We start from the raw sequence: 25,644 nt of genomic DNA on the forward strand, positions 1-25,644 counted from the left end.
ATTTGCCAAGTCTCTGAAGCTAACATTTGGTATCAGAGCCGGTTAGAATCCAAGAAAGAAAATGAGCAGTGACAAAACACTCACCAAGATTCCACAGTTTGATGGTCACTATGACCATTGGAGTGAACGGACGGAAAACCTCTTGCGTGTCAAGGGTTTATGGAGTCTAGTGGAAGAGGGTTACACCGAGGGTTGAGGTAGCAAAAATAATAATTTATTATTGATAGGGTCCAATGCCTTTTATAGAAAAATACATGAAAACTAACTAACCAACTCAACTAATAACGAAAACTAACTAACAGAAATTTGCTACCTCAACGCTAACTATCTCATGTTCATAATGATCAATTTGCTACCTCAACACTTCCTCCCTTGAACTGAACTCGATCAAGAGTTTAGTTCATAGCACTCATCCCAAACGTGAACCATTGTCCTTTGGAATGGTAATTGTAATTGGTACTTTATCCATTGAGTTAGTTTTGGATTCGCAGCTTAATCCATATGTATCGCTAATGTGAATCTGTATATGAATACGGTGTTGAGGATTGTTGGGAGGGAGTCCCACATTAGCTAATTAAGGGAATGATCGTGGGGTTTATAAGTAAATAATATATCTTCGTTAGTATGAGGCCTTCTGGGGAAGCCGAAAACAAAACCATAAGAGCTTTTGCTCAAAGTGGACAATATCATATCATTGTGGAGATCTGTGATTCCTAACATGGTATCAGAGTCATGCCCTTAACTTAGTCATGTCAAACAAAGAAATTGAGAGTCTCGAAATTGTAGTTAAAAGTGACTCAAGTGTCGAATAAATGGTGTACTTTGTTCGAGGACTCCAGAGAAAGGAATCAAGTCTCAATTAAGGGGAAACTGTTCGAGGGCTCCATAGGCCTTAGTGGAGGCTCTATGGTGTACTTTATTCGAGGGGAGGGTTGTTGGGAGGGAGTCCCACATTGGGTAATTAAGGGAATGATTATGGGTTTATAAGTAAGGAATACATCTTCATTGGTATGAGGTCTTTCGGGAAAGCCCAAAGCAAAGCCACGAGAGCTTATGCTCAAAGTGGACGATATCATACCATTCGTGAGATTTGTGATTCCCGACATACGGAAGTTTTGAAAACTAAATATTTTGATAGCATGACATGTTTATTGTTAATGAAAATAGTGTTGCATTTCTGACACGATTGTGACGACATATTTCTGTAAACATCGATCTTTAAATCCTTGACGCCTTTTTCGTGGCTTAGAGAATTTTCCCGTTTTTGCAGGAATACAGTAAGAGCCAAGTTATCGGTTTGGTTAACCTCGTTGCATCAATGAAAGGGTGGAAGAGAAAAACCCGGTTGGAAATACTGGAAAAGATCGAGTGAGCCGATCGTAATGGACGAACAGAGCATTTGAATCGCCCCAGTGGAGTTCATTATAGGAAGGAATAATGTATGTGAACATATGATTATAAGGTTAAAGTTTGTATAGTTGTTAACATCTCGTTCAAATATCATTAGTCTCAAAGGCTTAAAGTTTAATTCTGCAGACATGAAATACATGAGCTGTTTATGGTACCAATGATATTTGGTGGAATACAACCTTTGATTTGTAGCCTCTGTAAGTGTATGTAATCTCATATTATTACATGTTTAGTCTCTCTATAATGTCAATTTTATTCACATAAAAATTATGCAATTTTAAAAAATGGGTCAAGAAAAAGCCAGCGGGTTAAGTCGGATTTGCATTCGGCTCGGGTAGACCCGTTGTCGTAGGACGGCCAAGAGACACGTAGTGCCCATCCAACCTATGCGAGCTAGAAAATGCAGCCCTTCTAGCTCGGGTTAAGTGGCTCTTCTGGCTTGGGTTATAGATTGTTTGAACTCATTTCCTACATTTTCGACCCTTCTAGAGGTATTGGGAGTATTTAAGGTCAAGAAGATCTGTGTTTGCTGAATTTAAATTATTTTGAGCTAAAAATTTGGATGGTTTGATACTTTTAGGTAAGCTAAGCTCGTTAGTTTATTCTAATTTGATGTTGTGGGTTCACATACGTTGAATCGGATGCTGAGGAATATATTCGAATCAGCTCTAGGAATATTTGGTGACTTCGGCTTAGACAACCATGTAAATGGCTCTACTGTTGGTTTGATTGGATGAATTGTATGATGTATGATGACTCGTGACCAATGGCCCATGCACGTGTTTAAAAACCTTGAGGGGAAGCCTGGAAGGAAAAGTCCAAAGAGGGATATCTGTTAGCGGTGGACTTGGGCTATTACAAATGGTATCAGAGCCAAACATTATGACAATATCTGCTAGTAGTGGGCTTCGGCGGTTACAAATAGTATCAAAGCTAGACATCAGGTGGTGTGCCACCGAGGACGTTGGACCCCCAATGGATAAAACCTTGAGGGAAGCCCGAAAGATAAGGTGGTGTGCCACCGAGGACGTTGGGCCCCCAAGGGATAAAACCTTGAGGGAAGCTTGAAAGATAAAACCTAAAGAGGACAATATTGGCTAGTAGTAGGCTTGGGCTCCTACAAATAGTATTAGAGCCTGATGCTAGTAGTAGGCTTGGGTTCCTACAAATAATATTAGAGCCAGACATCAGACGATGTGTCTCAGACGATGTGTCACCGAGGACGTTGGGTCCCCAAGGGGTACAATCTTTAGGGGAAGCCTCAAAAGAAAAATCCAAAGAGGACAATAATTGCTAACATGGGCTTGGGTTGTTATAAATAATATCAAAGCTAGACATCGGACGGTGTGCCATTGAGGACATTGGGCTCTCAAAGAGTAAAACTTTGAAGGAAAGCCCGAAAGGGAAAACCCAAAGAAGACAATATTTACAAATAATCTTTTTCTACCTAACCTCTTTTTTTCCTTTATAGTTAATTTCTTATTCATTTCTATTCAAAATTTAAAATTTAGAAGCTTACAAAGTTGAAATTTATTCTCAAAATTTAAAGAATTGTTTTTAAATATCTATTACTCAGAAACTTTTAACCCTTACAANAAAAAAAAAAAAAAAAAAAAAAAAAAAAAAAAAAAAAAAAAAAAAAAAAATCACCAAGTTAAAAATCTAGAATGAATTACAGTGATAAACAAATATGGAGAAAAAAAATGGCGGCAATATAAACTAAATCATATTGTATGTTTAGAACGAGGGTTACCAATAACCTCCACAAGAGCAAACTCCCCCTTTGAAATGGTGGAAGCGGCTTGAATCTCTCACAATCAGAGCCCTCTCTTCAATCAACGATATTAACTCAATTACGTTGTGACAATCCCCACAAATCCTTAGATTCTTTACAATCTGAATCGGAGATCCAGGCGGCAGAGCAATCAATCCGTAAGCAATAGCCAATCTCTCACTGTGTTGACCCAGAATGGCTTCTTTGTGTTCTTCCTCCACATCATGAAGAACATAATTCGTATCCGCCTGATACCCCATGTCTTTCAGTTTAATACTCAGTTCTTCAAGCTTTGCATAAACAATATCAGAAAATGGATGTGAAACATCCCCAGCCAAGAATGAGTAAATCCTGTTCTTTACCTCAATCCAGCTGCACCCAGCTTCCTTTTTAACCTTCCTCTCATCCATTAGTTTCCTCACTTTGGCTCTCTCTTGCCAATTCCCAGCCACGGCATGGATGTTCGATAACAGGACGTATGCTGCCGAGTCATTTGGTTGAAGTGAAATGAGCTTCTCTGCAGCGAGTTTTCCGAGCTCTAAATTACGGTGAATACGACACGCCGCTAGCACAGTCCGCCACATTGTTGGACTAGCCAGGAATGGCATTCCATTCATGATGTTCATGGCTTTTTCGAACATTCCAGATCGGCTGTATAGATCGACCATACACGAATAATGATCAATTGTTGGATCGATATGACAATCGTTAATCATAATATCGAAGTATTTTTCGCCTTCTTGCACTAATCCTGCATGAGTACAAGCAGTAAGTACTCCAATGAATGTTACATCATCCATTGATAATCCTTTGTTTTGCATAACTTGAAACACTTCAAGAGCTTTCTTGGCATCACCATGTTGAGCATAGCCAGTGATCATGGAATTCCATGAAACTGTATCTTTCTCTTCTTGTCTGATGAACACCTTATTTGCACTCTCAATATTACCTCTTTTTGAGTACATTGTGACCAATGCACTGCTTACACATAAAGCATTGCTCTTTCCTGATTTGATTGAAGTTGCATGAACTTGTTTTCCATGTTCTGCTGTTGCTGTTGGTGAAGAACATGCATTGATGACACTAGAAAATGAGTACTCATTGGGTTTCACTCCCTCTTTCACTAATTGATTGAATAATTCCATTGCCTTTTCAGAATCTCCTATTTGAGCTAAACCAGATAACATGGCAGACCATGCAACAATATCCTTTACAGTAATCGAATCGAATACCCGAGCACTCTCAACAACATATCCCTCGTTAATATATGCATCTAAAAGTGCAGTAGCTACTGAAGGTACTTTCTCATAATCAGATTTAATGATTTGTGCATGTAATTGGCAAAGTAATGAAGAAGGCTTACCTGAAAGGACTGTGGAGTATGTGAAATGATTTGGCCTTACACCTTCCCTGTTCATTTGACAAAACAAATCAACCGCTTCCTTGTTGTTGTTATTCTGCACAAACCCACCAATCATGGCCGTCCAGGTGACAACATTATGAGCTCCATCCGCCATGGAGAACAACTTGAAAGCTTCATCCACTTTGCTGCACTTGCTGTAAGTGACCATGAGTGCTGTCCTGACGTTCTGATCAAATTCATAGCCATTTTTCACCACCAAACAATGCAGCTGTGTGGTGAAATTCAGCTCCCTCAGGCGAGAGCATAGCTTTAGAATTGTGCAAAATAGAGTTTGGCTGAGCTTAACACCTGCAAGCCTCATCCGATGAAACAGTTCAAAGCCTTCTAAATCATACCCAATGGATGTATAGCCAGCAATCATAACATTCCAAGTGACTGAATCTCTAGCAAACATACTATCAAAAACAAGTTCAGCATCTCCAACCATCTCAGATTTTAGATACAAACATATCAAAGCATTGCATACAGATGTGTTTAATTCAAACCCATTTTTTACTATCATGGCATGAACTTGAACTCCTACCTCAATCTTACTCTCATCAGCCAAACCTCCAAGAATTGTTGCAAAAGTAAAGTCGTTTGGCTTTACTCCCTCCATCTGCATTTGGTTAATCAAATGAATGATTGAGTCGTTGAATCCATTGCGTACATATCCAGCCAGCAATGAAGTCCATGACACAACATTTTTGTTACCCATTTCATCGAAGATTTCTCTCCCACCTTCAAAATCATCCGTTTTCATGTACATATCAACAAGAGCAGTCCCAACGCTGACATTCTCTAAAAACCCAGATTTCAAAGATTGAGAGTGCACCTGTCTTCCCACAACTTGATCAAACAAGACTCCGCAGACCTTCAAAACACATGACAGAGTTGAACCATCAACGGCCAACCCCGTCGAGTGAAGGCCCTTAAAGAGATGCAAAGCTTCGCGATTATGATCGTTGCGAGAATACTCGAAGAGCAGACGGTTGTATTGTGAGATATCTTTAAGGGGAATTTCGTCGAACAGTTGGTGGGCATAACGTGGGTGCGAGAGTTGAGAGATGACGGGAAGAGATTCGTGATAGAAGAAGCCATGGGGACGCAATAATTGTTTGATTTGATGTATGGAACTCTGTAATCTGCCATTTGCAACGGTGAATTTGGCCTGGTTTTTAAGGATCCTCATAGAGGAGCCTAAACTCATGCTTTCTCGTCATTTGAATCTTCGGCCTCCATAAATCAAATGAAACAACGGGAAAATGTATATTTTAAACTGAAACTTTTGTTTTTTTTTTTTTCAATCTTGAAGCCGGACACCGGAGCTGTTGGTTTGTCGAGCGTGACAATGAGCTCATCTGGATAGATTCGGTTCAACCTTCATTTCATGTGTTACATGCTAACCCGAGTGAGGAATGACTGTTTGAAGTTTTAAAACTCAACACTTATAAGGTGAGAGTGGAGCATGTAGTTACCGTAAATAGTACTTTTGATAATTTCTTTGAACATTTTATTTATTATTTTAATTTCATAATTTCTTGTGATGAGTGGAGTAGTCGGGAGTTATTTGTCAACTATGGTCATAATTTCTTGTTAGTAGACATTTGAAGAACAGCTGATCAATCATGGCTCGTCAATTATGGTCATAACTTCTTGAAAAGAACTTCCCAATCATGGTCTTTTAACTTCTTTTAGTGGGTTAGGAAGGACTGAGAGTTTGTTTTGTGAGGAGATTACAAATACCAACAAATTGGTATGTAAAAATCAAAATAGTTCATTTAGTAGGTAATTTTAACGTTACCTAATTCCCGAACAAAATGTTCGACTTAGGTACTTAACTCACAGTTCTTTGTTTATTTCTTCCATATTCCCATAACTTAAGGTATATTGAATTTCAAGTGATTCCTACCTTCTTAAGAAAATTCTAAGATTGGTTGCCTACATCGGTATTGACGTGAGACTTCCATTCTCAAATTTCCAATATCCAAATTACTTCAAAAAAAAATTTATAGATCCATTTTAAGTCTAGTTTTTGGAACCATCAATAATTTCTTAACTACTTTATTCTACCATTGAGAAAACAATTTGGGACGTATTGCTCAAATTATTGGTCCGATACTAGATGTAGTTTTTCCCCCCGAGCAAAATGCCTAATATTTACAATGCTTTGATAGTTAAAGGTCAAGATACTGTCATTTAAGAAATTAATGTGACTTAGTGAAATACAGCAATTATTAGGAAATAATCGGGTTAGAGCTATAGCTATGAGTGCTACATATGGTCTAATGAGAGGAATGGAAGTGGTTAACACAATAGCTCCTCTAAGTGTTCCAGTCAGAGCGACTCTCGGCCAAATTTTCAACATGCTTGGAGAGCCTATTGATAATTTGGGTCCATCCAATCTTAATTGGGTTAAAAGAGACTAGATCTTGCCACCTTCGATCTTTAGAACCATTGGCTCCATACTGGATCGAAATTCTTGTTCCATACTGGATCGAAAATAGTAGAATTTTTGTGGAATAATGCAATTTGTAAGAAGGTTCTTGTTATTGACGTTACAAGAAGTTACAGATCTCATATTGAGAAAGGAAATATACAAATGTCAATCACCCTCAGCCCGTAAATCATGTAACCCAACTCAACTAAGTATATTCATACAACTCGATTACAAACCCGAACATAACTTCGACCTTTGTATCGAATAAAAATCGCTCCAGCCATCAAACAAAATCTTCCAACCTTAATTATACAAACTTTGATAAAGAAAAATATAAATAGCAATGCAAGCAAGCAAGCAAGAGATGATAGCCTGTACATGCCTGTATGCGCATAAACGCATTCAAAGAAGCCCAACAAAGAGGAAGAAAAGTAAACAAAGGGTATCAACTCTTGGAAGAAGCAGTAGTACATAAGATACAACGCATTCTAGGACCGCCCATATCTGCCTCATCCTCATCATCGTCCTCTATTTCTCCGTTATCGTAATCGAAGTCAGATACCGAATCATGCTGAGTCTCTCCCGTCCCTTTTTTAGCATCAAGATTGGAAGTAGATTCTATGAGACAAGTCTCATGGTACGCATGACAGCAAAAGAACACAATAACAGATATGTTTTGTATTGAAAAGGGATTAAAACATATGCAGCAACGAGCGCCTCCCCGAGTTTTCGACTTAACCTCCATCATTCTAACACTCAAAGATTTCTGAATTGACTGAGAAACCTTATTTTCATTCCTTTTCCCACGTACTTCATCTTCTTCATTGCTCAAGTAAACTCCATGTCTAGCCTCTTTGTAGTACTTAACCAATAGATTCACAGTGTCAGCCTGTCGAAAATCACACATTACTATTTTCCAGCACAAGGTTCAGTTCTAGTGAAGCAACTAAATTTGTCTAGCATGAAAATACCTTCAAAATATCATTGCATCCATGTCTGAGGCTGGTTTCCGTTCGGTAATCGGTAATGATTTTAACTAGCCGATCCCGAAGGCTGCAATAGAATAAAGGAAAGATTTCAGACACTATGTACATCCAAATGAACAATTATAATTAATTCTACATATGTTTAATTTGTTTAATTCAGGCACAACCTACAATCTGATAACAAGACTTATAGTTGTATGCTTATTTTCGTTACTCGTTGCTACACGTCCAACACTTGAAAGTTTTGTGAGAAAATCTCCGAAAATACATCGGCCAACAAGGGTAATAAACCAGTTATAGTGCCTCAACAATCAACTAATAAACAGCTCTGCCAACTTAAAACAGAGATCATATACAAGGAGAGCATAGACACGATTCAAAATATTAGCTGGATACACTGGAATTTTATCAATAAAGATATACAAAACCAATAGACACTATCGATAGACAAGATATGAGATCTTTAGCTGATTTAATACAAATGTTGAGAACTGAATCCTAAGTGGTAGTTTTTATTACTTTTTGAGTAATAACAGAAAAAAACCCAATATCTATGAGTGTGATCCTTTGATATGAACCAAGAGACATCAATCATACAATATACTTCAATGAAGATGTGAAGAAAAGGTTGTCAAAATTATCAAAAGATGTTTCAATTCATGCTACATTGAAGAAGAATCAAAGTTTGATTGTTGTAAATTTTGGGTGGGTTACAATATGAACCAAGAGACAACAATCNTAGCATGAATTGAAACATCTTTTGATAATTTTGACAACCTTTTCTTCACATCTTCATTGAAGTATATTGTATGATTGATGTCTCTTGGTTCATATCATCCTTTATGCACAACCTTTCATCTCAAATAAGAATCCATAATAAATTCTTTATTATAGGAAAAAAGAAGTAATATTAAAGAAAAGCAATAAATATATATATATATATATATATATATATATATATATATATATATATATATGCATGTGTATATATACATTCTGGGGGGAAGGGAGGGCAGCTCAATGAACAATGATTCCAAGGACTGAAATATTTGGAGTGGTTTAATATAGTTGAGGATTTCGGGTATAAAAAGATGTGACCAAGACCAAATCAGGAAATACAAAGAGTTCCTAAAATTAAGAATATAAGAAAGGTGGAGCAACTACAGAATCCTATCAAATAGGTCTAAGAAGCACTGTGATAGACCAGAACTTAAAAATAAATAAATAAGTAAGTCCCCCAACGTGAGATTTCACATTGGTTGGGGAGGAGAACGAAGCATTCTTTAAAAGGGTGTGGAAACCTCTCCCTAGCAGACGCGTTTTAAAAACCTTGAGGGAAAGCCCGAAAGGGAAAGCCCAAAAAGAACAATATGGTGGGTTTGGGCCGTTACAAATGGTTTCAAAGCCAGGCATCGAAGGGTGTACCAACGAGGACGCTGGGCCCCCAAAGGGGGTGGATTGGTGGATTGTGAGATCCCATTGGAGAAGGAAACAAAGCATCCTTAATAAGGGAGTGGAAACTTCTCTCTAACATACGCGTTTTAAAACCTTGAGGGGAAGCCATAAGGAAAAGCCCAAAAAGGACAATATCTGCTAGCGGTGGGCTTGGGCCGTCACTCCCTCCCTCCTAGAAGTACCTTGACAAATTCTATACCACTAATGTAATTCTAGGTAGGACAACATGAAAAATTAAGTAAACAAAATTATACGAGTGAACGGGAGGCACAGTATATTTTACAGGGATACATGCCACATGCAATAGACAACAGATATAAACACGATAAATGTTGAAAACGAATGATAACAGAAATTGACACTAACCGAGGTATCTCTATTCCATTGGGAACCATGTTCACAATATAAAGAGGATCTAGATTGCCAACTGTGTGCTCCAACAACATGCCAACCTGTCAATAATGGAGGACAAATTATTTAAAATAAATGTGCACGGAAAATTAGTCATCAAGCAAAGAGCATTCATCGATACCATTTCCGCCTTGTGAAGACATAACTTTATTAATTCTTCCCAAAGTTCATCATCATGCTGCATGCTAACAAACTCTACTGCCTGTTCATGGTTAAAACAAAGTTTCTATGTGAAGTGTCTATCAGAAAGCAAAGACAGCCTGCAGTCAGAAAAATAATGAAAGTACCTCTTCTATATCTCCTAATTTATCAATGATGACAGCAAGGGCTTGTTTTGCGTTTCCCATTCTTCCAAGAATGAAGACTTGCTCCCTCAAAAGATTTTTTTTAACGCAAATATCGTATGCCTGAGATTATGTTCACAAAGTTATAAACACATAAAGAATAACCATTATAAACAGCAACAGATAATTCTGACCTTCTCAAGTGTATAATGTTGACTACTACGAAGAAATGGAAGCAGCATCTTTATATCATAGTCAGCATAAAGCTCCACCTACAAAATTATTGGAGGGTAAATAGGAACCAAATTATTAAAATAGGAACAAGAAAGCTCTAACTACATAGAAACCACTAATTTTGGCTATGAACAAAATGAGTCGTAAATCTCTATTCACTATCGTACTCCAGGTCAAGCTTAACCATTCTTGATAAACCCACCAGTGAATTTCATTTAGCAACTGGGTTTAGTATTTATGCAGATAAAGAATAATTTGAAGGGAAAAAACCTAGCAATGTTATCGAGGTGCTTCTTGATGCAAGACAAGGTGAAGCGCACACCCTTCTTCTTGCCTTGTGCAATGGTGTCATGTGCCTTCAATATGGTGCTTTCCATTGCATATTTCTTTCGGTTATCAACATTGTGAAACTATGGCGAAGAGAGCCATTGCAAGGACACCACATAAACTAGCTACCATTACATTACACATCCCACTCAGAAACTGGGACTGTACATGTCACCTAAACCAAAAAGATTGTTCAATTTTTTTTTTTTTCGGTATCTCTCAAATCAAATTGCTACTGGCTATTTTTTCTCTCCAATCAAAATTTCTCTTTCTTGCCAATTTCCCCTTCAATCAGAGGAAATCTAGTCCAGTTATCAGACCACGATTTTTTTTTTTTCCTTTCATTGCCCCCTCATTTTTTTGTTGATATTTTTCCCCCTTCAAAACAGAGAGAAGCCAAAAGGTCTATCTTCTTCTATTTCTTTTTTTTTTAAAAAAAAAAAATCTACACTTACATTGAATCTAATAATGATGGAAGAATCTAATTGAATTCTTCAGGCAAGTTTTCAGTCAAGTTCTTGGTGAAAGAAAACTTTCATCATATTAGAATCAACAAATCTTGGTTAAAGGCTAGCTGGAAGACCAGAAAAGTTTCATTTGGTTAGCTCACTTAGGTAAAATTAACATAGTAGCTAAAGTTGTCCGTGGAGATATCTCATATCCAATTTTTGTATAACTAGCTTTTGCTAATTTAACCTCTGTTTCTTATCCAAAACACACACACACAGTGACAAAAATTCGATAAAAATACCCTACAATGGTGCTTAACACGTATAGACTTGTTTTGGTGGTAGATGAGGATTAATCTCGGTTATTCTTTCATTGTGCCTACAGTTGTAAACTTTTTTTCTTCTTTNTTTTTTTTTTTTTTTTTTTTTTTTTTTTTTTTTTTTTTTTTTTGGAACAAGAAATAATTTTTCATTGAAATTATTAAAGGATACAAGCTCCCAAGATAGAACGAATAAGAAAACAAAGAGAATATAGAAGAGCATACAAAAGAGAACAAACTTCAAAATAATAAAACTAAAGGCCTTTCAATCTGAAGTGGTCTAGATATCATCATGAGAAAAGCGGGACAATGGTGTGTAACACTTGTCGACTTGACTTGGGAGAAACTTTTCTAGACTTTTAATTTGATTTGAGTGTTTGATAGAAGTTCATAGGAGAATATAACTCAACTTGTGAATGAAGTTGAAGAAATGCAGTCAAAGCTGTGGTTCGAAAGAAACCAAAGAATCTTTTTAAAAAAGAAAGAAGTGTTTGATTAGGCCAATTGATGGTTGTTCTAAAAATTATGCTTCTTTTATGGTGTTCTTTGACAAATCAATTTTTGTTATTCTATTAATCTTACCAATATAATTGGGAGCTTTTTTAATTAAGATTGGGTTGGCTGTTAAGAGTGGTGGGAATGTTTTCGTTATATGTCTCCCTTAGCAGTGTAATCTTTTCTTCATCCAGTGAAAAGTATACTTTGTCAAAAGAATAATATTGATAATGATATCACAGTAGTCTTTTTTTTATATTGACTGGATTATTTATTCTCTTTTCCTGGTTATAATGTCTTAATGGCAATCGAGGACTACATAGCCCTTGATAAGGCGAACTTTTACCACATAAACATCCATTTTTGAAGTCTGACATTATACGGTATGTTTTCTTTTTCAAATTATTGCGAGATGTAATTTTACTTATATCTCTCGCTTTACTCCAATGGTGCAATCTTGTCACATCGCACATTAAGGCGAAGATATTTATCATCTGTATGCGTAAAAACACAAAAATTGAATCACTAAAGGATAACTAAATCTTCAGTAGTTTGTACCTGAATGTCATGGAAATCCTTTCCAGCATGTGGATTTACTTCAAATAAGGAATGCAGATACAGGTGCATGAAATATCTGAAATCACACTTATCAACGGCTTTGAAAAGCTGTGAAACAACTTCATTTGGAGGAATTAATTCCTTGTATTGGATAAACAAGGGAACTGCACGCTTGCAATCTAGCATCATGAGTTGGACAACCTACAAAAAGATGGGAAAAAGAAGAAAGGTCGTCATACATTTAAACATGAAAATAACATAATAGTTTGCCCACTCGAAGGACTGTAAAACTGTTCTCTCTAAACATAGAACTTTTCATTTTACATAAGAGTACGAACAAATTACCAAGGACAAAAAAACTAAAGTCTAAAACGAATTACAAGACTCCATAGCCAAACTCTTGAAGTAAAATTGTTTCCAAATTTTTTGGTAAAGAGACCATTTCATATTACAAAAAAGGAGATGAAATCCACATACAAAGGAAGTTACAAAAAAAATCCTACAATTAAATAAGCTCATACTGTAATTGTTGAAATAGGAGGCATGTTTACACAAAGTTATAACCAAAAAATACAGATGCATAATTTTTAAACAAAAGAAATTGAAAAACCATATAATATCAGCCTTTAGAGTTCCATCGTTTGCATCTAATGTAAAAATTGGTGACTCTAATTGAGGGATCAAAAGTGATAAAGAAATGCAACATTATCAAAAAAAATGTTCATAGAACAATTCCATCCGACTTTTAGTCGGAAGTTCCTTTGTTTTTTTTTTTATATATAATTATTATTATATATTTGTGAATGTCTCTACCAGGTTAAGCACAGCTCAACTAATCTCATGGACAATTGCCTAATCCTAGTATATTAATGTCCTACTATATGAGTGTATTTGGTTGTCAACAAAGCTCAGAAGATATATATCCTAGACAAGTGGCATCCATGGTTTGAACCTATTTCCTCCTAAACCTCTTACTTTTTTCACTAACCTCAACCACTACTAGGTCAACTGACGATGGTTAGAAGACTCTACCATCCAACATGTGTTACTGCCAAAGTGACATTTTATAACACAATTACCACACAAACATAATTTTACTCTTGGAAGAAAGAAACAAGAGAACTATAAGGTCGCCTAATTTCGAATTCTCATACCTTCTCACGAATCGCCTCATGCAGATTGTATTTCTCAATAAAGTCAAATATATCTGGCTTCAGAAGCTGAAAATAAGGGTAAAATAATTAAATATGTATTAAAAAGGGAAACAGTAGAAGAGTTCTAGAACCAGTTAACAGTGGAGAGAGCACAAATCTAAAACTTACATCAGCATACAGCAAAAAAGCTTTCTCATACTGCCCATCTATGACGTACAGCTCAGCTAATGCCTGATGCAGGAAAGAAATGAGCTTACAACAAAACACACTTCGAGTTAATTAAAAAATAACAGAAAAAAAAAATATTTACTTCTTTAAGAGCATCAGTCATTGAAGAAGTATTGAACTGAGGTTCTATGGCTGCGATAACGGGCAGGGCAGAATAAATCACCGGTGGCCAAGACTTAATAGTTGTTAATAGATCCTTGTGAAACAATGGATTTGAAGCAAGAGCAACGAGAGCCATCTGCAACGGAAAAAAATGTCAAGTTTTCAAGTTGGTAATAAATAAATCTCTCTTAAAAGAGAAAAAAAAAGTATCAGAGAAATTTTCTTCCAGACTAACCTCATAAGCAGTATCACGCAATCTGGGGTTTTCTGTTGGTATATATGGAGCCAATACAGGAAGTTGACACAAATGAGCAAAGTGAAAAACCCATCTGTGAAAACCCGGTTTCTGAAGTTATGCTAGTGCATGGAGAATAGTATACAAGGAAATCAACTAATTACCTCTCCCAAGCAGAAACAGAGCCTCGCAACAATTTGGGACACAGGGAGGCAGCTTCAGCATATTTTCTTTCCACAATCAAGTGATCAAGATATCTGGATCCCACCTAAATACATAAGCAACAAAAATGTATTATACTTCATTTTCTTTTAAAGAAGGAAGGCAGAATTTTTCTTTGATAAAATAGTATTACACTCCATTACCTTCATACAAAAATGACTTGAAATACTAATTGCTCTGGGATTATGAATCCCCAGAGCAATCAAGCAATTCAACCTGAATATTTACAGCTTATTTCATGTGCAAAAGAAATTTCATTAATTAGATGAAATGTGCAAGACAAATCACAAAAAAATATAATACTGTTCGGTAAGAATTCCAGGATACTAACAAAAAATATAATTCTATTGGGACGTTTGAAGGCTTCAAGAAAACTTGGAACACCAGGGAAATTACATGGGGCAAGCAATCTTTTTCTTTTTTGTGAAACGGATAAATATAAAAATCATCAAAGAAGATAGACAACCTAAGGGCCTCAGGGATGGGGGGGAGTCCCTAAGCCTAGCATGAGGAGTTGTCATACAAAAGGCCTCAATCTAAAGGTATGGGGTAGAGGAATATTGGGGCCTAATCCATTTGTTATCAAGACAGGATGCAAGCATCCAATAGAAACTAAGCCAAGTATGCAAAATTTGAAATGCAGATGCAGTCCTCATATGATAGGGAGAGCTCAGAAGTTCTTTAAAGAAAACAAACTAATGACATGTATTCATGAATCATGCGTCTAAGTATCAAGCGTCAATTTAAAGTAAAGGAAGGGTTAAGCAGGGAGGAGAAATGAATGGGCCAAAGGAAGGTACCTCGTCAAGGAGTTCACTTTTTCCTTGACCTGCTTCAACTGCTTCCAAAGCTTTTTCATGCCAACCGTGTTCAAGAAGCCAAGAGATGTGATCTTCAGCATCCCTAAGAAAGATAAAGACATGAAAACATGCACATTATCTTAAAGATGAAAATGTGCGAACCTCAGAAGTAGATAGAATTTTCCTATGTGTTGAGAGAAATTCCTCTTCATTTTTTATTCATTTTGGCCCAGTCCTTTTTCTTTTTTGAAAAAAAAAATCATTGAATGAATGAAAAAAGACTAATCCTCAAAGGATACAAATTACAAATGAGGTGAGCAAGTAAAGAACAGAAATTAAAACTAATGAATTAAAGCATTCTAATTTAAATTAATATACTGCAAAGAAAACCTGCCGATGAATTTGTGAGAGAACACCAAAGAGAGACTTTGAGATGAGCTAACTCAAAACAATTAACCCAAGAACTATGCTTCTCTTCAAAGTTCCATACCGTAAATTTCTTTCTATCCACAATCCTAAGAGTAAGGCTTTGACTGCATTCGTCCACAGCAGAGACATTTTAGAAAAAAACTGAGGTATTTCTTATAGAAAGTGTGGATGAGGCCTGATATGAGAGGACTGAATTTATTAAAGTGGAGATACGTGTCTGGGGATGGGAGAGTTGTGGATTGGGAGTGGAGTCGTTAGAAAGAACCCTGCAATTTAATCCAAATGATTATGGCCTTTTACCTGAGAACGTCATATACTCCTGCATCAAATTCTTGTTAGAAAATACAGGTTCCCTGCCATGGGTTGAGACACAATTGTGATGTTCAATGACAACAACTAGAAACCATGTACGGTGTGTCCTCCAAGTTTCCTTGATTTCATAAAATATTCACTTGGAGATAGTAATCAAACTTGCTTGTGGGAGAATCGATGGATGGACAACACTTCCCTTCAATCTTGGTGTTCTCATTCGTGCTTGAATTCTACATGGGAAAGAAATGTTCCCACTGTGGTTGTCTTTCTGCTTAGCATTGGAAAACTACTTAATAGTATCTTAGATTAGAGTCATATATAGGTATACTAGAAAAACCTAAACTAAAGGAATGTACAATTACAATGAAGGACAACTATACATAATAACATCAATTATATCACTCCCCCTCAAGTTGGAGCAAATATGTCTTTCATGCCCAGCTTGTTGTAAAGATAGTTTATTCTTGATGTTCAAATGTTTGTTGAGGATATCTCTCAATTGTTCTACAGTCTTTCCAGTGGACTTCAACCCTTGTTTTTCTCAAGAATGAAATAACAATCCACTTGAACATGTTTAGTCACTCATGAAACGCTGGGTTGGATGCAACGTGAAGTGTCGTTTGATTACACACCATAATTTAGCTGACACGATAATATTGAAGCCTATCTCAGTTAAAAGTTGATGTATCCACATTATTTCACACACAAACCGTGTCATAGCTCTATATTATGACTCAGCACTTGAACATAAAATTGCATTCTGCTTCTTACTCTTCCATAGCACTAAATTTCCTCTTAAAAAAGCACAATACCTAGATTGATGGGAGACCTCTTTCCCTCCTTGGTTTGTTGCAAAGGGTTAACATCCTAACAGCCAAAAGAAAAAACATACTCTAAAACCCCTAGAGGTTGCTCTGATACCATGTGCTCAATAGTAAAAAAATACTTAGTTGTATTTTAGATTAAAGAGTTACATACATACATATATATATATATATATAGGTATATAGGAGGACCTAAACTAAAAGGACAATTACAATAAAGGACAACATTACATACAGCCATACATTATAACAATCTTGTCTTTCTTTAATTGATGGGAGACCTCTTTCCCCCCTTGGTATGTTTGCAAAGGGTTAACTTCCATCATGGTATTTGAATGGACGAAAGAAGAGTTTTACACCAAGTTGGTTCTTTCACTATTCACAGAATATTTGATTGGAGAAAAATAGGAGGATTTACATTTTACCTAATTTTCTATGATATATTTTCTTACCAAGCAAAAAAGAAAGGGTGCATACCTAATATGAGGAAAGTGCTTCTTTTACCACTGTAAGTCGCGGGGTATATACAATGCAGGTAGACAATCTTAGACCAAGCTCCATTGCTGATGAAACTATTGATGACTATAGAACTCGAAAAAAAGGGGGTTTTCTAGGTTTTCTACAAGATTGACCTTCGAAAAATTGTATGACCATGTGGATTGAAACTTCCTGGATAGAATCCTTGCTAGGAATGGTATTAGTATAAATGGTAATCGTGGATTTGGAGTTGTATTAGATCAATAAAATTCTCAAACCTTGTTGATGGTAGACCGAGAGGTAGATTTCATGCCTCAAGAGGTCTTAAACAGGGTGCCCATCTCACGCTATTCTATTCTTACTTGTTGTGGATGTCTTTAAGTAGAATCATCTCAATGGGGTGGAGCATAATGTCTTTGAAGGCTTCAATGTTGGCACCGATAACTTGCTCCTGTCTCGTCTTCCGTTTGCAAAAAGTATGCAGATAATACCATCTTTTTTTTGCTCTGGCAATAACTTCCTAGCTTTCTTTGATGTCAATTCTAGGCTAAAGATTAACAAGGATAAATTCTAGCTCTTGGCTTTAAATTGTGATCCTGGTAAGCTAAGCATTGGTTTCTATGGTTGGGTGTGAGGTTGGAACATTCCCTTCTTACTTCGGTCTTCCTTTAAGACATCGTCCAAAGAGTAGAATGCTTTGGGTCCCCATGGTAAATAAGATTCAAAAGAGATTATCGTCCTAGAAAAGGAGCTTCTTCTCAAAAGGAGGCAGACTCACTCTCATCCACCCATCTTGAGTGGGATCCTACCTACTATTTTTCTCTTTCCAAAATTCTGGTGGTGATGAGAAAATCTAGAAATCTCTAGAGAAGCTCATGAGAAATTTCCTTTGGGAGGGAGTTGAGGAAGGAAAAGGGAGTACACAGTCAATTGGGAGGTGCTTACAAAGTGAGTGGACTTTGGGGGATTATGGATTGGTAGAGCCAGAAACAAGGCCAGTTTCATCACGAGGTTGGATTATCGAGCAAATCCAAGTCATCCCCTTTTGAATGGAGCTCGAATGGATTTAAAGGCACTTCAAAATCTATTGGAGAGGCAACATTGAGGAATTTCTTTTCTTCCCTTGTTTATTCATAATTTAGTTAGGGATGAGAGGGACACCTTTTGAGGATAAATGGTTGGAGGATAAATCTTTCTGCTCTGTAGGTTGTTCTTCTTCATCTATTCCATTTATCCTCGATAGGAACAATTCGGTAGCAGCTGTGTTGTCTCGGTTTGTGTACTCTCATTCTTTAGGTCTCCAACATGCTTCATCCAATGGAAAAAGGATGAACATTGTTGGGAGTTTATCGGAACCCTAGTTTGTCCGAAGGATTCTCGTGTAGGTCTTGTTTTCTTTGTTTAGTTAATCCTTCTCCCTTTAGCAATTCAGTCTATCCCTCGTTGTAGAAGATGAATATGCCTCGTCGTGAAAGATAAAAATTCCTAAGGTTAAGTTTTTTGTAATGCAAGCCCTTCACGAAAGGTTTAACACCTTGGACAAGGTGTTGAGGAGGGTGCCTAACTTGATGTGGTCATTGTGTTGCATCTACAACAGGGCAACCGAGGATCATAATCATACCTTTGAGGTTGTGATTTTGCATATGCAGTCCAGAACCCAGATTTTGAGTGTTTCGTCTAGAGTTAGCCAGACATAAGAGTTGAAGAGAGATGATCAAGGAATTTCTTCATCCTCCCTTCCCTAATAATAGAGAGTTTTTATGGCAAGCTAGGGTGTGTACTATTTTGTGAGGTCTTTGGGGTGAGAGGGACAATAGAATTTTTCGAAGGTTTGAGAGATCTCTGAGTGAAGTTTGGTCTTTTGTAAGATTCTATGTTTTCTTATGGACTTCTATTACTAAGCACTTTTGTAATTATTTGTTAGGTCTTATTTCTCTTGATTTGAGACCCTTTTTGTAGTTTGCCCCCCTTTTTTAGGAGCTCTTTTTTTTTATATGCTCTTGTATTCGTTTATTTATTCTCAATGAAAGCTCCGTTATTTATAAAAGTAAACAATAAAATTGAATTTTTTAAGTTGGAAGGTCTTGGGATAAGGTGCAAATTGTGGCTACATTCAATACCACTCCTTGTGCCAGTATTACTACCCGAGAAACTTTCATTTATTTCTTTGTAATTTATTATTAAATATTTTCTTTGAAGTCACCCCAGTGTTTGGTGTGGCTGTATGTTCATTATGCTACTGTTCTTGTTCTTCCATTCATTCTTCTGAATGAAATATGGCTTTCCATCCCAAAAGGTCTGAACAATTCAATAAGAAATCACGTTTTCATAAAGAAGAAATAAAAAATACAAGGGCATACAAAAAGATAACCTTACAACAAGGAAATGTCTAAACAATAGTTCCATAAGAGTGATAAAAATAAAATGTGAGGTGTGAAAACTGAGCATGTGAAGAATAAAAAACAAGAACATCAAAAGAAACAGATCCACTCACGAGCTTACCATAGATAATACTAGAGGTCTTCCTCCAGTGATTACCAATTAAGAGTAGCAGGTACAACAATAAAATGAGAAGTCTAGAGTTATGAAACAACACAGATTAAAAAACCGACCTGGGTTTCCCAATAACTATGTCTTTTGGGGATACAATATAGTACATAGGTTCAACACCAGAAGCCCACTGACCACCAGCATAGCTGCTGCCTACACTGACATAAAGAAGTATTTGAACATTTAATGCAATTTACCTTGTGCTAAAAAAATAATATTCTTCCATAGATATAAATTAACCTGTGAAAGGAGCATGTGCAAGGGAATAGTCCTTTGCCTTGTAATGCTCAAAACCATGTACAGGTAGGGTATCATTAGATAATTCATCATTGTTCCATGTTACGACACGAATTTCTGGTCTTTGGGCATTTCCCTACTTGAAAGTGATTTACAAGAGTAAGATAGCAATAACACGTCAAAGGGAGTAACGAGCACCTTCATGAAGAAAAATGAGCAAGCGCCTATACAATCATAAAATACAGAGCAGGTTGCCATGCTTTTACATAAGAAACAGTTGAATTTAGAGAAGAATAATATTATTGTATTTCTCCTTAAACATCTAAAACGAATACAAGGTACTCTTATATAGAAGAAACATCGTCAACCAATAAGGAAATAAATGTTACAAGTATAAATAAAGAATATAAACATAATAGACAATCAACATTGAAATCCAACACTCCCCCTCAGGCTGTTTGTAGATATCTTTCATAGCCAACTTGTTGATAAGTTTATGAAGTATTTTTTTTTTGGAAAACCTTTAGTTAGCATATCAATCGTATGTTCTATTGTAGGAAGATAAGATAGACATGTTACACCCATATCAGTTTTCTCTTTTATGAAATGCTTGTCAACGTCAATATGTTTTGTCCTATCATGTAGATGTGAATTATGAGCAATGACGATGACGACCTTGTTATCACAATATAGGAGCTTTTTGAGAAAATTTCAATTCTTCAAGAATCCTGTTAATCCATATACATTCACAAATTTCATGTGCTATGGCTCTAGCTTTGTTTCAACACTACGGGCTACTACATTTGTTTTTTACTACGTCAAGTAACTAAATTTCCTTCAACTAACGAACAATAACCACAAGTTGATCTTCTGCAACTTACAATTTTTTATCCAGGAGTTTCTGTTGTCCTACGACCAAGTAATTCTTTCCCTTGAAGTAAGTCAGTAAGATATATCTTTGATTAATAAAAAAAAAAAAAATCTAAGATCTTGACAAAAATATCCTTCTTAGATCTTCGGCAAACACATGTTTGTTGGATCCCAAAGTCTTTTGGTCAACTTGCTAAGAATTTTTGTAGTAATTGATTGAATTCTTCAATTCCACGGTGTGTTCTGAGAACAATAAATAATACATCTTTTTTGGTTGGAAAGGATCTTTAGAATCTTTGACATCAATCATCTTCAGTGGCTTGAGCTCATTGAATGTTCAAGTCTGAAAGCTTTCTTCTAGGGGTTCTCTATCCAAATATTTTGATGCTTTTATTTTACAAGATTTTCAGAGTTATAGTTAGAAAGAAATCAAAGGTTCTTTCATATCAAGCTCCTCCCTTGGATAGATCATTTTGGTTCGGCCCATATCAAGGCTTTTTCTTGGTGTTCTATTTCTAAGTTTGTAGATTTCTCTTTATAAGTTTTGTCCTAGTCGGAATGTTTTCTTCTTTTTGTTGTAACTTTATTTATTGTCACTTACTGTTTTCGGGAGTTTGTGGAGTTTGTATCTTATCAGTCTCTTTTTCATTTAATCAATGAAAATTTTCGTTTCTTGTTAAAAAAAATTCAAAACCCGTTTATACTCCCATTACACATGCCATTCATTCGCATACACACTTAGACAGAAGAAACAGCATATTCACGACCTTAAATAATTAAATCAGGAACTGATAAGTGTCAACAAAATAATATAATCATTCATTTAAAGTGAAAAAGGTCTATGATTTCTCATGATATTTGACAAGCTAAGCCACCAAGCAACTGACAAGGAACTAATCAAATAGAATTGGTTCTGATTACAAAAGCTCTGATCCATGCATAATATAATTTATCTACTAAGCTCTCAGTTTGTGGTACACGTAAAATTTGAACTAATTTGAACATGTAAAAGTCGCTAAGAACCTGTACAAAAAGAAAATTAAAACACGCATAAAAAATCTCGTGCAAGGCTGGATATATGTTGTGAACATACCTGCCGGGATGGAGCAGTTATACTAAAACTTTTTTCACCTTCTTCCTCGGGAATATAAGCCAGAACAACCAGGACATCCCCAAATGGAGCAATTCCTGTGATTAAGTAGTTAGTTTGAAAAGACGCCACTACATCAACCCGGTTCATGCTAGACATTGGAACGTGCCGACTATTTTGTGTTCCATTGGCTGTTTTATTCTGGCTTGTTCGAATTGATGCAATCTTCACAGATGTTCCCCAGCCAATGACCAACTGAGTATCATCCTAAATGAACATAGAGAAAATACAATAAGAAAAAATAGTTACTGAAAATGTTACTAATCTGGATTCTATAGAAAAAGGCTTAATGGCCTGTTTTTTAAATACGTAGGTTAGTTCACAATCAAAATACAATCATCCAAGTATTCTTTTTCCTTTTTCTTTCTTTCTTTCTTTCTTTCTTCTTTTTTTCTTTCTTTTTTTTAATAAGAAACAATTTCATAGATGGTATGAAATTACAGAAGAAAGAGGAAAAAGTCCACTCTCCCAAGGAGTTACAAAAGGCCTCTCCAATTGGATAAAAGAGAATATAAACCATGATCATGAAAAATAGGAGTGGATTCACACCAAGCAATTGTCAAATATACAATAGCATCAAAAAATCCTATCAAAAGAGGGCTCCTTATCTTAAAAAAATAAAAATAAAAAATTGCCTACTTTCTAGCCAAGTTTCCTAAAGAAAGCCAGAAAAAAAATGTAGCCACAGTAAAAAAAATAATAATAATAATACATAATTTTTTCCTTTTTTTCTTACTAACAGAGGTATTTTATTTCAAGAAAAGAAAACAAAAATTACATATTTTATTCCTAGAAAATGAATAGTGGAGAGAACGTATCATTTTTCTAGCCCTAGTTAACTAAATGCCAACTTTTTTGAAGAAAAGAAAAATAAATAGTTATTTGAAAAGTTCTTGATATTTGAAAAGTTCATGGATCAAATAATTGACTAACACTAACCTTTAAATTTGGTACCAAGATTTTTTCTTTTTTTGTATAAACGAAGCAAACTTCTTCTTGATGTTTGAAAAAGTTCCATCAGTGTTCAAGAACAAGAGTTCTTTAGACACATTAAAATCTCTGCTCACACTGGAAATTCAAAAGACCAAAATTTAATTACAAAAAGGCCCTTCAGCATACCACTGTGGCTATTGCTTCTGTTTGAGACATGGCTTGAGAGGAATACACATTTTTTAAAAATAAGTGTGGAGATGAGGAGTGTAGTTATTTTAGCTTCTGGATGTGAGCCATTCTTTTTCCTACAAGCCTGAATGACATAATCATTGAGATTTAATGCGTTCGTTTATATATATAGATACGTATGTAAACTAATGGGCGAGCTATCTTCTAAATCTTTTTCTTTATTTTCTGAAGGATGTCACAATCTCCCTCCTATATTTTTTGGGTTTTTAAATACAATTTGTTTCTTTCAGGGTCCGAAGGAACTAGAGTCCTCAAGCAGCTGCAGTAGCATCCAATTCAGATACTTTCTTGGTACAGTACAGTATGTCAACAACATCATAAAATTTTAACTAACCTGCCAAACTAGCTGAGGGAGCAAAAGTTCAGGAAGTGGGCTTCCTCTTGGTCTTTCAATGAAAGTAATTCGCTGATCATTTGCAGCATCATACACCTTTACGCCAGCATCATTTGCCCAAGCAATGAGGCTTGTTCTCCATTTTACTGCGTGTATTGGACCCTCACCAGAATGCAAGACCTACAAATGCAAGCAAACTTAGCAATGAGAAACTAGTCGTCTGATACAAGGAATATTTCTCAACTAGTGTGGCAAATAAAATGTTAAGAACCTGATCTTTATATCCTAGCCATTTCTTTGAATTTAAATACAAATGGCCTGCTAGACCACCTGCTGCAAATCTCCTAGAAGTTTTCTTTGCATAATCTGGGTCCAATGCAATTGCCTTCGTCGGGCGATGATACTCAAACCTCATTCTCTCATCAGTGAACAGACTATTTATTACAACCGAACCATCATCCGAACAACTGCCTACATATTCACCTTCTGTATCAAAGCTGAGATCGTTGACTATGGCAGTATGAGCACGAAATTCCTTAACCTGGAAAAACAAAATCGAGTACACACATCACAGGATTAGCATGTGTAGCAAAAAATCCGACGGTTATCGATGAAAATATTCCACGCTAATACCTAATGAAAAGTAAAATCATGGGAACTAGTAAACCACAAGATGTCATAGTTTGACCATCGATAGATTTTGTTCACTACCACAAAGTACAGTCTGATTAACGTTATTTGGGAAGCAACGCATATAGATAGGGATAGGATACATGGAAAACCCGCAGCTCAGGTCTGCAAATCAGCAACTAATCCGATAGCGCGAAATTGAGGCAGATTCAAATACTTCAAAAGAGCTATCATAATCTCAAATTTTACAAGAACTGGAGCCAATTGCAGAACCAATTTCCAAAAAGAAAATAAGAAGAAACACATTTCAGCACAGATTCAAACAAAAGAAGCCAACCTGATTCCCGAGAAAGTCAAGAATATGAACGGTGCCGGCGTGAGTCCCAAGCGCGATCATCCTCTCCGCAACAGCAAGGCAGGAGGCGGCATCACTAGCCAGCAAAGATGGCACGCTTCCTCCCATTCTCTGATACTTGAGCCTCGGCTCCTCCTCCTCATCGTCCGCCATTTCTTCTTCTTCCTCTTCTTCTTCTTCCTCCTCCCTCTCGTCGTCTCCTTCGACGCCATTTTCCGACAGAATCGGAGCCATTGTGATGTATGCCGGATTCAGATTCTCGCGATTCGTCAGCGAAGAAAAGGTGGAGCAAAGTAGGGAGATGAATTATGGGAGTAAGAAATGGTAGTTTCCCCCTTCATCAATTTATTTGATCTTTGGTTTAGTTTCATTACATGAGTTGCCTGTGTCCAAATCAATACCAAAATTGTACCGAACTAAACATTCAGTTTTCATGGATCGTGTTTTCAGGTCTTTTACGCGATAGAATTATCCTAAATTAATAAAAATAAATATATATATATCAAAAATATTCTTAAAAAAACAGTTAAAATAGCTTTGGATTAAAAAATTTATAATTTTTTTAAAAATATCATTCAATTTAAAAAAATTTAAAAATTATTGTCCATATGTAATTATTATTTTCAAATTTTTTAATATTATTTTTTAAAGTTTATTATTATTTATGAAACATATTATTAACGGATGTATAGCAAACTGGATAAGGTTGGGTGTCTTATCCTAGTAACACTGTTAATATCTATTTTTAAATTTTTTAATATTATTTTGTAAAGTTTATTAGTATTTATGAAACATAGTATTAACGGATGTATAGCAAACTGGATAAGGTTGGGTGTCTTATCCCAGTAACACTCCTAATATCTATTTTAAATTTTTTAATGTTATTTTGTAAAGTTTATTAGTATTTATGAAACATATTACTAACAGATCTATAGCAAACTGGATAAGGTTGGGTGTCTTATCCTAGTAACACTCCTAATATCTATTTTTAAATTTTTTAATGTTATT

At 35.9% G+C, this 25,644-nt stretch overlaps 3 protein-coding genes across 7 annotated transcripts in view; 1 reads left to right on the top strand and 2 right to left on the bottom strand.

Annotated features, from left to right (window-relative positions):
- Positions 1–1,645, top strand: part of LOC111782818 (syndetin-like) — a 44,350-nt gene extending 42,705 nt beyond the window's left edge. For all 3 annotated transcript variants that reach the window (XM_023663627.1, XM_023663629.1, XM_023663628.1), the window contains one exon: positions 1,271–1,645. In XM_023663627.1, coding sequence (XP_023519395.1) covers positions 1,271–1,372 — 102 coding nt within the window. In that variant the 3' untranslated portion in view covers positions 1,373–1,645. The remainder of the gene's footprint in view (positions 1–1,270) is intronic.
- A 1,420-nt stretch (positions 1,646–3,065) lies between these two features.
- LOC111782557 (pentatricopeptide repeat-containing protein At2g27610) lies at positions 3,066–5,979 on the bottom strand. Of its 3 annotated transcripts, none has more exons than XM_023663326.1 (2): positions 4,548–5,979; positions 3,066–4,238 (listed from the first exon to the last, which is right to left on the bottom strand). In XM_023663326.1, exons 1-2 carry the CDS (start codon positions 5,794–5,796, stop codon positions 3,160–3,162), a joined length of 2,328 nt encoding a protein of 775 aa, XP_023519094.1. In that variant the 5' UTR covers positions 5,797–5,979; the 3' UTR covers positions 3,066–3,159. The 3 variants fall into 3 exon arrangements, with proteins under 3 accessions (XP_023519094.1, XP_023519095.1, XP_023519093.1); XM_023663327.1 differs by having other exon boundaries at positions 3,066–5,327; positions 5,422–5,507; XM_023663325.1 differs by having other exon boundaries at positions 3,066–5,979.
- Positions 5,980–7,117: 1,138 nt separating this feature from the next.
- On the bottom strand, positions 7,118–25,050 carry LOC111783052 (vacuolar protein sorting-associated protein 41 homolog). The gene is made up of 19 exons (XM_023663928.1): positions 24,619–25,050; positions 23,923–24,192; positions 23,652–23,831; positions 22,079–22,342; positions 20,119–20,251; positions 19,941–20,031; positions 15,287–15,389; positions 14,429–14,532; positions 14,265–14,358; positions 14,010–14,165; positions 13,868–13,930; positions 13,700–13,765; positions 12,546–12,746; positions 10,357–10,434; positions 10,166–10,285; positions 10,000–10,080; positions 9,834–9,919; positions 7,998–8,079; positions 7,118–7,915 (listed from the first exon to the last, which is right to left on the bottom strand). Exons 1-19 carry the CDS (start codon positions 24,868–24,870, stop codon positions 7,472–7,474), a joined length of 2,868 nt encoding a protein of 955 aa, XP_023519696.1. The 5' UTR covers positions 24,871–25,050; the 3' UTR covers positions 7,118–7,471.
- Between the last annotated feature and the right edge of the window lie 594 nt (positions 25,051–25,644).

The sequence above is a fragment of the Cucurbita pepo genome, chromosome LG20 (genome assembly GCF_002806865.2).
Source record: "Cucurbita pepo subsp. pepo cultivar mu-cu-16 chromosome LG20, ASM280686v2, whole genome shotgun sequence".
In the NCBI taxonomy this organism is placed as follows: Eukaryota; Viridiplantae; Streptophyta; class Magnoliopsida; order Cucurbitales; family Cucurbitaceae; genus Cucurbita; species Cucurbita pepo.